The following is a 14,234-nucleotide window of genomic DNA, read 5'->3' as shown; positions in this document are numbered from 1 at the left end:
GCTTATCTAGTAGAGTATATGCCCAGAAGAAGCCTGAAGGCCAAAAATAAATATGTAAAAATATGCAAAAATAATCCCAACAGATGTGCTTAAAAATGTTTTTAAAAAAAAATAGAAACAAAGAAAAAGGAATTCAATTAATCAAATTCTAAATCCAAAAATATGAAATGAAGTCCTTCTTACATTTGAATTTGAAAACAGTGGCCAGCAGTGTGTTGAATACGTGCAGAGGGTGGTCAGGATCCATTATTTAGCCATTTATCCAGCCACTGTGCGTTTGGATCACATCAGCTGATGGAGGAATCCAGACAGTTTGTTGATTGAAAAGCAATCATCCCGTCAGTAAGTTGTGGTCCTAAAGGGGTGGGCCAGCAACAATACTCAAGTAATCTGTGGTTGGTAGTAAACACAGATGTGTTCATGTTTTTACATCAAATTCTCACCCAAACATCTGATTGTTGCAGCAGAAGTCATAACTCATATATTTAGAAGTGTTTTTCTGAATATATACAGGGGTAAAATAAGTATTGAACACATCACTAATTTTCTAAGTAAATATATTATTGACATGAAATTCTCAGCAGATGTTTGTAACAACCCATCCAATCCACACATGCAAAGAAATCAAACCATAGATGTCCAAGTTATGTGTAAGGATGAAAAATAACTTAGAGAAAAGGTGTTGAACATATGGACAGTCATCACACCATCATATCATATGATATTATATAAAAAACGAAAAATAAAGCATGTCCATAGTGTCCAACTCCAGTGGTATTAAGAGGTGTTAAAGTGTTATATCTGAATCTTCTTATGCTCTCTGAACCCTGGTGTATGAGGTTACATTTTACAACTGAGATTATTCAGCGAACATAAATTGCCTCTGAGATGCTTTGGGTTTGTTGGTTTTATATAGTTGTCTTTTATTAACCTATTACATTCACTCCTTTCTTAGTACCCCTAACAAAGTCCAAACATGAAGCTGACTGAAAGTCTGAACCCTACCTTTGAAGTTCTGCCTAAAATGTGATGACCAAAGTGCCCTCACCCCAGTGTATGGAAGTCAGTAGTCCGCACTAACGCAGCTGTACAGTGCATGAAAGTGTGTGTGTGTGTGTGTGTGTGCACACGCGCATTTTGTGCAGAAGATGGAACGGTGAGCTGATGAGTGCTTGGTTAGCTGACACACATGCATTACTACGCACACAGTACCTACACACACGCTCTCAGCTCTCTGATGACCAGATAAGTGAGCAGCACTGCACCAAAGCACATTCATAATAGATAAGACCGAATGGAGGGAAGAAGGGGAGTGAGTTAGGGATGTGGAAGAGGGTGAGGGATTGTGAAAAGAGAGGAGAGAGGGCAGGGAGCATTTATGAACAGAGGGGATGTTAAAGAGGGTTGGAAATAAGCCAGGAAGTGGAGTTAAAGGATGGAGAAACCCCAACACTCACCTCCAGGCTCTGAAATGACAGAATAACTCTGTGTTTGCTCTGATGAACTCAAACAGTAACTTTTCTCCTCTGTTTTCTATCTCAGATGACCCAGCAGATGTCAGGCATGGCTCTGAGTGGTGGAGGGCCTGCGCCAGCTGCTTCCAGCCAATCAGGCACCCCTGGGGCCGGTTGGCCCGCAGCTCCATCGCCGGCTTCAGGCCAGACCCTCAGCACTCAGCTGTGGAAGTGACGAGTATGGGGTCCAGAGGATGTGGTGGTGGGGTGGGGAGTGGAGGGCAGCGACATGGCAAGAAAACACCCATATTTTCCAACCAATCCATGTCCCTACAGCTCTGATTATATACAGCAAGGACAGTCCGTGTGCCCCAACACACCTTCACCGCAGTTCCTTTAGAGGGCCAAGATGACATCACAATGGATTGGAGCAGTAAAAAACAAAACGAAAAAAACCCGGCAACCGCTATGTTGCGTCTATAGTTGACTTCCTTTTCTTTTCTGGTTTCCTTTTTGTTGTTGTCGGAAAAAGACAAAGAAAACAAAAGAGATGTAACAAAGCTGCTGGAGCAAAAACTCCAAGTGTCTGTAATACTAAGATGATATCATTACCAAACTGGATAGTTAGTCTCTCAGTATCTGCAGTAGATATGGCTGTCTTGTGGTTGGTCTATGCTACCTGTCCTCTCCCTTCTCTCTGCACTGTATATTGTGATGGTCCCTCTTCCTTCCCTTCCTGCTCCTTTAGGGCAAGCACAGCCTCGTAGCAGATAATCGTCCAAGCAGTACTGTATTTATGTGAAAAAAAAGTGAATCTCCTGGGTTTTTTCAGGGGAGGGAGGTCAATGCTTCAGCTCAGAAAAACTTTGGTCGAAGGTTTTTTAGCCTCTGCTAAAAAAAAATGAGGTCTCGCTGACCTGCTAATACAGTAGGTGTTACTTTTATTTTTGCACTAATGATCAAACAGTTCAACCATTTTCCCTTTGAAACGTGTGAAGTCAAGCTGTCTTGTTTCAGTCTCTGCGGGTTCAGCTTATTCCCACAGCAGACAGTGTACTGATGACTTACACCAGTGGTTTTCAGTTGTGGGGAAACCACTTGCCCAAGGTATATAATAAATCTCTGTGTTTATGGTAGACTTTTTTTTTTTAAATAAACAATTAAATAGCCTAAATTGTTCCATTTTCTTTTCTATTTTATGGTTTTTGTTTTGATAGTAATACTTTTTTTATAAAGTATTATATAATTATATAATAATATTTTAAAGTTAGAGAAATAAAATGTGTTATGCTTGGGCTTGCTGACATATAATCTAAAACTACTGTTTTCCCCACACATACACAGGTTTAAATATATAAGTACATATTTTCTTGAAAAAAGAAGAAGAAAAAACTTAATTTTTGCTGTAAAACTTGAAGCTAGCAGTTAGATGCAGTTAGCTTAATTTAGCAGACGATATGCGGATATGCTAATCTGGTACTGTTCAAAATGATCCAAAAACAACAACCAAAACAAACAAACTGAAGTCTCTCTAAAGTTAAGCAAAATCTCCAATGTATCGCAATTCAAACAATTCACACTGTAAATGTAAATATATTATCACAGGTTTCCTGATTTCTAGACTTTGCGTTATTGTATGTTGTTAGCTGCTCGGCAATTGATTCACAATTAAGGTGCCAGAGTTACTCGACCCTTAGCTTATCCTTATTACATATCCGCTTATATGTCAGACAAACATCAATGTGTGTAGTCAATGTGTAGTTTTCAGTTTTTATTTTTATTTTTGACTTTTTAAAACTGTTTCAAATCTTTCCGTTCAGCTAGTTGCTACATAGCGCTAGGGCAATGCTTAACCTACAGGTGCTAGCTAAAAGAATTTTCTGGAACTGGTCACCGACTCATCTGCTTAGTTATCTAGCGACATGACAGGGACAGACTGCAATAACTGCACTCTTTCATCTTGAGTACCATGAACATACATCTCTTTAACAAACAGAAGCCATTAGCACAGTTAGCGTAGTTATTTAAAAGAGCTAATGCTTAACAAAGCCGATGCTTTGTTTGACATGTCTTTTATCGTTATATGTATTTATACACACAAACACACATACGTGTGTAGAGACACATCTCATTATCCAGTATACTTTGTCAACCGAAAGTAAACTTGTCCATGTTACTCAAATTGATGGCTGCATTAAAAAAACAACACAAACCTTCAAATGTCAAATATTCCCTTTAAGTCTCAGTAATTGCTGGGCGGTCCCGCAGTCCCCTGGGTGCCTTTGGTGGCCTCGCTGTGATGTTTTGAAGTGTTTTAAAACCAAACGCGTTAGGTTTAGTGCAGACTGGGCTCCAACCCAGTTAAAATATTCCTTGTTGTTGAAGTGTGCACCCTCTCCCATGCTCCTTGAGGGAAATTAAATCACCACTGGAATCCTGGGATCACAACAGTATGTCTTAACTAAACTTTAAATAGCAGAGCAGGTACTGTATCAGTGGTTGATTGTGATTCTGCGTCTCAGATTTTTGTTGAGTGGTAAATATAGAAGAACTGGCAGTTTGGTCCCAACTACTGAGTTGGAAATCTGTCTTTTTATTTGAAATTCTGGACCAGTGTGACACCCAAAATGCTTGTCCTTCCATGTATGATGCTGTAACCGTATGTTCCGCCATTCGCTGTGTGATGTTTTGTTGTGTGTAGTACAAGAAAAGCACAGTTAGTCTGCAGCAAATAAACCTGGATGACCAATCAGAGGGCTAGATTGGCAGCGGGAATGGGACTGAACAGTGGAAGATTAAAGTGGACCTGTATGAAAATCCTTGATGGGTTCATCATTACATCATCATTACTCTTCAGTTCTTCAGATCACACTGCCGAGCGCCGATGCAGAGATTCATGTCTGTACAGGGTCCCTCTGCCATGCAATAACTGTAGCACTCTGTGGGAGAACGTTTATAACAACATATTCTTAATAACTTAATGTCATCCAGGTTTATTTCCAGTGTGTTTACATTTTCTGGTGCCTAGTACAGGGAAAAAGATGTGTTTTATGCATTAAAACTGTAAATATGCAGGAAATTTTCTGTGATCATCTTTGTTTAATGACTCTAAAAATATGGTTTTATCTTTTTGAGATCTTTTACTTTCTTTTCTCCTTTTTTTTTTCTGATACCTGTTTTACAAGTGAGTCATTTGAAATAAAAGCTGTTGAATCCTGGATAATAAGGCTTGTTTTTATTTCTTGTGTGTACATCAAACACAACTGTACATACAGTCCCCTCTAAACTCCAGTGCTCAGGACAATACTGCTGTCAGGAAAAGAGCTCTTTGCACGTTAGAACAGTGAAAGTGGCCGCCTGTGTTGTACCGCTTATATACCAGCTTCTCCATTTCTTTTTCCTTCTCTGCTGACAGATTGGTTTCCTTTGTTGTCAGCTCACAGATGCTACATTATTGATGGCTGCTTGTCAGGAGTGTTGTTACTTGATGTGGGCCACTTCCAAACTTCATTACATTCCTCATATACACGGAGGAGAAAACGCATGTTGTCACTTCATTAGGTTTATATGATCAGCTCATTCTAATAATTAAATAGTATTTAGGCATCAATCAACCTTAACAGCATTAACTTTGAGACATTCATGTGATTTAATTTAAACAAAGAAGACCAGGGGCGGGTGTTCCTGACAGAATCTGATTGGCATTTCACAGCCAGCAGTCGAACTGACATTACTGTGAAATCTGAGCTAAAACTTTGATGAAAAGGATTCAAACTGTTTTTTTGTTTTTTTTTAAAACACACCCAAATTTTTCGGGGGAATTATGGGAAGAATAGTAATGTCCCAGTAATTTAGGAAATGCACTTTCTTCAGTTTCCAAGAGTGAGGTTGGAAAAAATGTTTTATTAATTACAGAGTTGGAGCCTAGCTTAGCATAAAAACTACCAGAGAAGGAAAGCTAATTGCCTGCCCCTAATTAAAGTTCAAAGATGCCTCTACAAACACATTTGAAGCTAGTTACTACATTATCTCTAGAATTTTTTTAAAATTAAATTGTAGTGGGTTATGTTGCATTTTATAGCAAAGACTGTAATCTTGCTAGAACGCTAGCAAGATATTAGGCCAGATTCCTTAAAGGATCAGGATAGCCGTTTCTGCTCTGTTTAGCTAACAATGAGCAAAAATTCAACACAGGATGTGTGGAGGGGTTTAGAGTCATTACTGGGGTTATTTTTTTAAACAATTATATTTTACCTTCCAGTCTTCACGCTAAGCTAATTTTATGTTGAAAGCCTTCTGATGCCAGTTTTTGGCATGGGTGTGAAATTGGTACCAGTAAACAATCATGTTTCCAAAACTGTAGGGATCCAGAAATACCTTCTTTTTTCAATCAAACTTACATTAGGGTACTTGCCAATACTAAGAACAGAGATACTTAATTACAGAATTCAAATAAATATTTCCTGTAACATGAATGCTCAGTTGGCTCTGTATCATCAAACTGATGTTCCTTTAAGGCCATCTAATATCATTTGGATTTGCAGACTTTGGGCAGTGACTGGGTATGTTGTCTTGCTGCCTCTGTTGCTGTTTCTAATTGAGTCTTCAATAGACTACCAAGGGTGTCCTCTTCCTCTCGCCCTGTGGCAGCCTAGAAAGGCCTTAATCCACAGTAACAACGTTCCTGATGAGTTTATGATCTCAATCACACATTTTAAATCCTAATGAACACAACACAATTCTTATTTTGCAAATTTTAGTCCCAATAAGTGTCCACAAGAACAATAAAGTAGAATATACTTTAGGGTCGGCTTACTTGCGGACTGAAAAGCAGCTACCCTATAAACATGTAGTGTCCTTCAGTTTCACAGCTGTGCTTGTGATGTCTGGTTTCAAAAATGCTGATGACAGTCATAACACCGAACTCAAAGTTTTGGGAACAGGACTTCACAAACTAGTGGGAGAGCCAACTCCTAGAGGAGAGGTTAGCATTGTGTGACAGCTGTTATCAGAGTAGCTACATGAACACAGTATCAAATGGGTAAACAATACTGGTGTTGGTATCAGTGCATCCCTACAAAAATGTTAAACATTCCTTTCACACTAGGAAACCTTAGCAGTATGCCTCACATCCGGCACACAAGCCTTTTCTTCTTTTAGCAATTCTATCACAATTTCATGGTTTTAATTAGGACACAGAATTGTTAATTAAAAAAAACATATCAATGATTCGATGCGTCTCACATGGCACTTTTCAGTTCAGCAACACGATATGTTACATTTCTAGTAACATTTACTTTTTACATCAGCAGGCTGTGGATGCGAGGAAATGAACAGTCTAGGTCATTCCAGTTTGTAAAAGGTATTTGGTGCTATCCAGTTCTCACAGAGCATGTTTGAAAGACAGCAAGGAGTCTTGAATCATGCAGCTCCTCAGAGACTCTGTCCATCACCAGCAGATTGTATTAACCCGAAAGGCAGAGGAAAGCAGAGTGCTGCTGGAAGTCTCAGCCAAGAGATGACGGGCAGCCCCGATCACACCTCGATGGCGACGATGTCCTTTCGATGTTTGGGCTCGTTTGCGAGATGTGGTTTCTCTGTGCGAGTGTGCCAAACCAGCACCTGAAAAAGAGAAGAGGAAGAATCAGAAAATCTGCCGGCAAAGAAAGCGTAATGCACTAAAAAAAGAGTAGAAGAAAGGCAGTCGTGTGAAACACACTCCCGTTGATGGTTTCATGCAACAACAATAACAAAGAAAAGGAATACACCAGCAAACCATCAAACAGATATAAAAACATATGAGGGTGGGGGATTGGTTTTACAATAAATATCAGGGTACATTAAACTCATTTTATTGTTGAGATATAGAAATGCAACATCACCAGGAAAACAAGTCTATCAGAACAAACGTAATAACTATACATGTAATGTATCATATTACTTTCCATTACACATATAAAAAAATAAAGAACCAGCAGATGATACTGATACTGTTTCACTCTTTGTTTGATAACTGTCCGCTATTGTCAACTAATAATAGTAGGCTAAATCTGTCATGAGTATGGGAACGGCTCTACTCGGGGGGCTCTGTCCCTCCTCTCTCCTCCTGTATAACTGCACAATGGTGGTCTGATAATGTGCCTCACTGTTCATTTTCTTACAAGCTTTCTTATGTTTCCAGAAAAAGCCTTCACAGAACCTGACTTGGACTTGATTCGAAACATATATTTTAAACTTAATAGGCCGTCCAACTAAAAAAATTATACTGGTCATTTGTTCAGATCATCTGAAACATTCTGATGTGCAGGCGTGTTAAAGTCCAGTGTTAAGCGGCAAATGAGGTGACAGTGGCAGACGGTGTAGCATTTGCAGTTCCTCTAATGGCCACTTGGGACTGAAACGAAAAGTGAGTCAATCCCTGTGGGCTCCCATTTTAAAAAGCATGTTTACAGCCTTGCACACAAATCCGTTTGGTGTTTTGGATACTGATGAGACTTAAAGTTAGGGGTGGGGCTGCTTTGACTGACAGGTGTGTCCACACAGGGGGTTGTAGCTGTGTGCTAGCTTGGAGATGGCGGAGTGTTCGTTTCCTCTGTATTTGTGCAGTTGATGGTTTTTGAAATACATCTGATTGAATTATCCAGATTTAGTGACAGAAATTGTTATTAATCACTTATTTAGCACAAATTGAAAGCCTTGTGTGATACCCTGGAACTAAAAGGTTGTTAGGTGTTGGAAAAAACAGAGTTTAAGTTAACATGCATGCGGCATGGTGCTTTGATCTTTACTGAGATGGAAGGTGTGTCCTTTTAACTGCACAAATCACTGTCCTTTTATTCTTCTATGAAAGTATAAACTATTAGGATTTTAATACAAAAATTTGAGGTACAATATTTACTGACACAGATCAGTGGTGATTTCTACTCAGTGGCTTCTTGGTGTCAGTATGAAACCAATATACTGGTCTAAATCTAGTGTGCAGTTGTATTTCCACTCATTGCAGATGCATTTTGAACCTTCAGTCCTCAATGATCTGCATATGAAATGCCCCATGGAGTAAAAAACAAGTCTGTGTTCTCTGCAGCAGAGATAACATTGTATCCTCCTGCTGTTGGATTTGATGGTGCTGGTGTGCTGCGAGGGATTCCACTTGCAGGAAACAGTCTGACACCTCGAAATGGTTTGAATCAAAAGCAGCACGCACCTCACTGCAGCTGTTTGTCTTGTGTTTTCAGTCAATTTCACAGCAATATATTGGTGAGAAAACAGTACAATGGATGCAACGATTGATATTTTCCTGGAGAGGAGAACAAATTCCATTCCATGTAGTTTCAAATGAGTTTTTTGGGGGGGGGAGTTTATAACTAATGAGCCCATAATTCAAGTGTGTCTGAAACTGCACACACAGTGACTCACAAAGGCATGATTTATTGCTGGCTGTGGACACTGACGTTGTTTTTGCGCTTCTTCAGGTGGAACGTGTCACTTCCTGCACACTGAGCTGCTAATTGGCCCGCTTTGCATATCTAACGAGGCTAATGTAGCAGCCGCTCCAGAGCTGTGGGGGAAATGGTATCTGTGCGTGCGCGTGCCAATTATGCAGCCAGAGTGCGCTCCCTGTTCCCCGTACACTCTTCTCTTCCCCCCAGTTTGCTCTCTGTTTTCCACATTCATCAAGTCCACTTTCTCTCCCATGGCCTTACTGCTGGTTTTACCTCAGTCCTATTTCCTGCTCTAGCTTTCGTTTCCACCCTCAGGCAACTCGGAGACAAAAAAAGCTTTTTCAGGTTAGAGAGCTCTGTGCTTTTTTTCCCTTAATAGCATATGGTGGGGGAAGGCCTGTTTCTACCTATGAGCAAGAGGAACTTATATAGCAGAACTTTTACCTTAAAGGGGCCTATTATGTTTTTGGCTTTTTCCTTTCAGAGCTCTTCAGATCACAATTGGAGCAAAGCGGAGGCTGTGATGTCACCCATTGGTTTTGGATTTAACAGTAGTGTTTGGCTGCCATCATGTTCGATGGAGTTTGATTAAAAGTTGGATGCTAACTTATCATACTTAAGTAGCATGCTGCATAAATAAAATGCACAGGTGCATCATGCAGACACACAAACCTTCTTGTCTTTAGCCTTCTGAATTTTCCTTTAACTCTTTAAATCTATTTTAAATCTATTCAGTTATGTTTTATTGAGCTTGATATTTGTATTTAGCTCATCTCACTTTTGTACTTTGACGTTGTGTTTTAGATTGCTCTTCAAGTTTTTGTATTCAGGTTTATTTGTTGTGTCTTTTTTCTTGAGCTCTTCGTTTTTATTAGTATTGGGTTGTGGTTTGATTCTACTTTGTATCCTTTTATGTCATTTTAGAGTTTTTGGTTCTTGTTGTCAGCCTTGCAGATAGCCTGGGCTGCTGGAGGCTTCCCGTGATGCATTGAGTGCTTCTTCTTCACTCACTTCTTTTCACTCTGTGTGTGTTTATACACCACTTTGCATTTAATCATTAGTTATTATTCATCTCTGGCTCTCTTTTGTCCTGTCTTCCTCCTCTTGCCCTGAACCGGTTACTTCATTCAGAAATTATTTTGGTGTTTCCCAGTTTCTTGAATTTATAGATTGGTGTCATTGTCCCTCCTCTATCTCATTCTGTGTTTGTTTTATTTTTTTTGTACTTTTTTTATTTCTGTGTCCTGTCCTGTACATGTGCATCTCATTTACCCCCTGCATTCAATTCCCTTTCAGTTTTTGTATAAATAGTCATTCCTTCATTCACTGTTTCATCATCCACACGTGCTGCGTATCCCCTACAACGTTTTAGTTTCATATTCCAAGTGATTTTCAGGCTTTTAAATTCCCTGCTAATTTTTGTCTTGATGCACGCTCAATCTTCCAGGTAATAAAGTTCTGAAAGTCAGAAAGGAAGCTATATCCACGTAGATGAGTGACAATATGTCTTCTCCCAAGGCGAGGGCCAGCATGGCGAGCCAGATGGCTGGCTTACTGTTCCTCCCATTTACATGAATTAAGAGTTAGCACTTTGTGTGTCTTCCAATCAGCACTGGGCCCTACACTCTGGTCCTTAAAAAGAACTGCTCCACATAGAAGATTGCTAAGTAATGGACTAATAATGCACTGGAATTTCAAACTTCTTGGATTGCTCATACCACAAAAGGCACCAACACAGTGGAAAGGTCCAGTTCAATGACTATTTAGTGGATGTGAGCTGCCTCTATTCAGACAAAGGGGCCAAGCCCCTAAATCCAACATCCAGTTAAATAAACACACATTTCTTTAAGTGCCATCTCCTGATGTCTTATGTGCTAATTATTGCTCCTTCAAACAGGAGCTTTTGCTCTTGGTATCGAAACAGTGACACAGATTTTTAAGAAAAAGGGTTCCAGCAACCAACAGCACTTTTAAATACCTCTGTGATGTCAGTGGTTTTGAACAAAACAGTATTTCAGAACCTGCTGTACAGAAAGGACACAGCTTTGATTTACCTAATATAAAACAGACCAATTTAGGTGTTATTATTATTATTATTATTTTTTTTTTACTGGGTCACTTCCGCTAACAATGATTTTAAATTTCCTTCAGACTCCCTGTGACAAAAGTCTAGGAAGGGAGCACTAGAGTGAAGTAGAGTCAGATTGAAAAGATAATCATGGCACAGCAAGGAAAAAGTGAGAACTCATTTTGGATTCAGCACCATACTGCAGATGGATTAAAGTAAGGCTGCTTTTTATAAAAGTCACTATGAATAAAAAGAAGCATGTCAGTTTTGCAACTCAATTTGCAACTTAGCAACATGGAGTGTATTCAAATGAATCTGAAATTATGTTTTATTTCTCTCTTCTCTGTAATATGCACACTGCTGGCCAAAATGGCCAAGAAATTTCAAATAATCATGTCAGCCTATGTAAATATAATCCAGACCCAGAGCGAAGAACTCAGACTTCAGGCTGCTCTAAAGGCTCAGTTTCTGACATGTTTTTTGCACTTTAAGCTCTGTGTGATGCCAACGACAAGGGATATCGCTAACGGGGTCATCTCATAAAGCCCCACGTACCTGCTGTTTAAACGTCCAATAAGAAGAGCCCTGGCTAAAAGAGAGATGGTGTTCAATTTTAAGTCTAAGAATAAAATATGTGAAGATGGAAATGAGCGTCATCAGTTTCGTCTAATGGTTTAAACTTCATTTAAACTGAAATCAAATCTGCTTAGCAGTGATTCCAAATCTTTGGAGAGAATTTACCTGATTGTCACGACTTGGGATTTTATTTATTAAGACCTTTCCTCACTTGCTGCTTCCAGTGTCTATAAGCTTCTCCAGGCTCGGTTCTTACATTCAATTGAATCTGAAATATCTCTCACTCGACAGAAAGGGAAAATGCATTCCTAATTTGTAAATGCACTCAAGATGCTTTAAGGATTGTGTCACCAAAAACCAGACCAAGAAGTGGTCAGAGATGTGTTTAACCACATTAATGCCACTAAAATTAAGTTTGGCAGAAAGCTGAGAGCCATTTGTAATGAAATAGACAGCAGTGCAGTCTTTCACCCCAGAGCTCCCTGGGTCCCTGTCATTCTGTCTTCTTTCTTTTTTTAAATCTTCCTCAATCAATCTATGTATCCTCTTTTCTCTGCATAGGCTTTTACCCTCCTCATCCTTTCTCTCTCCTCGAGCTCCTTTCCCTCCTGTGCTATCATCTGTCTCCATCTGTTCCCGCCATCCCCCCTCCTTTCTTGTCCTGTCACTGCTGTCTGTTGCCGTTACTCTCTCGATCTAACTACATTACAGCTCCTGACAGTCGTCTCCAGATACTGACCCAGCCGTCAGATGAGCGTTTCTGGCCTACATTGTCAAGGTCGACGTTCAGGTTCTATGGTCTGATCCCAGATACCGTCCTCAAAGTGCCCAGAGCTGGAGTTAGGGTGTGTCTGCTGGTAAAAGTATTAATATCTTCCAGTAATATGAATAATAATAAACCAGTTCAGACCAGTCTTAACCAATAAAACCAAGAACAAGGTGTAGACCCAAAATGATTACAGTTCATACTAAAAACAGGCCCTGAAATAGGGTGTGCTTCTCACTCAGATGCATTATTTCCTCACAAAGCCAAACTGAATTTTTAAACACTGAGATACTGACAGATACCATTTACAGTCTGAGTAATTTCAGAGTTTATCTGTGGAAAAGCTGAAGCTACGGGTTGCCACACAGCAGCCAAGAAGCATAAAGGATTTAGTTTGTAAAGAGAGGTGGTCAAAGTCTCTCCTGAGACGTGTGCAAACCCAATAAGAAAAACACGGGTTTTTCCAACTGTAAAACCATTCCTGTTTTGGGGTTGTCACCCCGCAAAGACACCAAACCAGCTGAAACTGATTAACAGCCCCCTCTGCTACTTAATGTTGACACTCGCTGTGGCTCTATGTGTCTGTGAGATTTCATGTGCAGGTAGATACATTTGTCAAACTTGCTACAGAGCCAAACTAATTGTCTCCAGTATTTGTGCGAAGCCAACAGGTCATTCCTGCTATATTTTTACCTTTAACTCCTCATGTAACTCTACAAGGCAAAAAAACAGCTAGCTGCTGTTTAAACCTCTATTTACGAGGAGTAGCCAATTAAACGAAACCTAAAGAGAGACGGACCTTTCAGAATCATGCAAAGTTGCTTAAGTAACATCTAATGAGCAGAACAGGAACTTAATTTGTGTGATAAAGTGACAGATCCTGATAAAAATCGTGACCGAAACTGAAGCAAAATTGAAAGCTACACTGCTCAATAGTGAAGAGTAGTGTAGCTACTGTGTAACTGATTGTTATGACTTGGAATTTTATTCCATAAGACCTTTCGGCATTTGCTGTTTCCACAGTTTCACCTCAAGCTAAAAAAGGCAACATTTTCTTTATATTACACTTGTGTGCTTAATATTCAACTTTTTAAGAGGTAGCAGTGTAAAAAGTTTATGCAAAGATTTATGTCAGTCTAGTTTTTTTTTGTTTTGTTTTTTAAAGTCAAACTGCATGTTTACAAATACTTTTGATTAGAAACTGTATTACCCAGTAAGCTTTTACCTTTTACTTTTTGATTTTTAGCTCCTAGGCATGATTTATATACTTAAACTAAACATGATTTAGATTCCACAGTCTTTGTTGTTGCCTTGTCATTTGTTACTGATGTGTCTATATGACAGATGTGACAGTGTGTGAGACGCGCTGCGTTCTGCACTGCCTGAGCGATGTTTCGCGTTTTAGCCTCACATGAGTGACTTTATGAGTGATGATGTCACATCCCTTTGCTATTGTAACGCTGACGTGATAAATGCTGATACCACATCGTCCTTTCTGGGCTGCTCTGGCTGATGACTGATGATGTCACGGGCTGCTAATAACCTGTATTAATATCAGCGGCAGGGCGCCTCCATTAGTGTAATGGGGTTGATAATGATGATGATAGTTTCAACACAGAGCTGTCTGCAGCAGCCGCAGCCATCAGTAAATGATGATCCAGCAGCTCCAGGGGATCTTTATCCTATTCCCTGCAGGAAACATTTACCCATAACCCATCAGGGACTTGGACCCAACACTGTGATCTGCACACACATATCCTGAACCACAATGATTAAATTCTGTATTTGCTTATTTCGGATAAAACAGCAGCTTTTGGTATTTTTTTCTGAAAATAAAAAGTACTTGAATGCAAGCCTTAAAGAAAGTGAAGTTAAAGTACTCCACTGGTAAACAAGTCTTTGAGTTGAACCATCATCGGTTTGTAGCA

General features: G+C 39.6%; 2 protein-coding genes across 4 annotated transcripts in view; one reads left to right on the top strand and one right to left on the bottom strand.

Moving 5' to 3' along the window:
- The window catches only part of LOC120741646 (stromal membrane-associated protein 1-like), a 140,060-nt gene extending 137,460 nt beyond the window's left edge, over positions 1 to 2,600 (top strand). For 2 of the 3 annotated variants that reach the window (XM_040044619.1, XM_040044620.1), the window contains one exon: positions 1,543 to 2,600. In XM_040044619.1, the coding sequence (XP_039900553.1) occupies positions 1,543 to 1,689 (147 nt within the window). In that variant the 3' untranslated portion in view covers positions 1,690 to 2,600. Of the gene's footprint in view, positions 1 to 955; positions 1,517 to 1,542 lie in introns of those variants that run through there. The other variant, XM_040044621.1, reaches the window with a different exon arrangement.
- A 2,099-nt stretch (positions 2,601 to 4,699) lies between these two features.
- b3gat2 (beta-1,3-glucuronyltransferase 2 (glucuronosyltransferase S)) overlaps positions 4,700 to 14,234 on the bottom strand; it is a 61,195-nt gene continuing 51,660 nt past the window's right edge. The window contains exon 4 of the mRNA XM_040044622.1: positions 4,700 to 7,076. Within this exon, the coding sequence (XP_039900556.1) occupies positions 6,990 to 7,076 (87 nt within the window). The 3' untranslated portion in view covers positions 4,700 to 6,989. The remainder of the gene's footprint in view (positions 7,077 to 14,234) is intronic.

Source organism: Simochromis diagramma, unplaced genomic scaffold (genome assembly GCF_900408965.1).
Source record: "Simochromis diagramma unplaced genomic scaffold, fSimDia1.1 OVJJ01000486.1, whole genome shotgun sequence".
Taxonomy (NCBI): domain Eukaryota; kingdom Metazoa; phylum Chordata; class Actinopteri; order Cichliformes; family Cichlidae; genus Simochromis; species Simochromis diagramma.
This window is presented reverse-complemented; position numbering and strand designations above follow the sequence as displayed.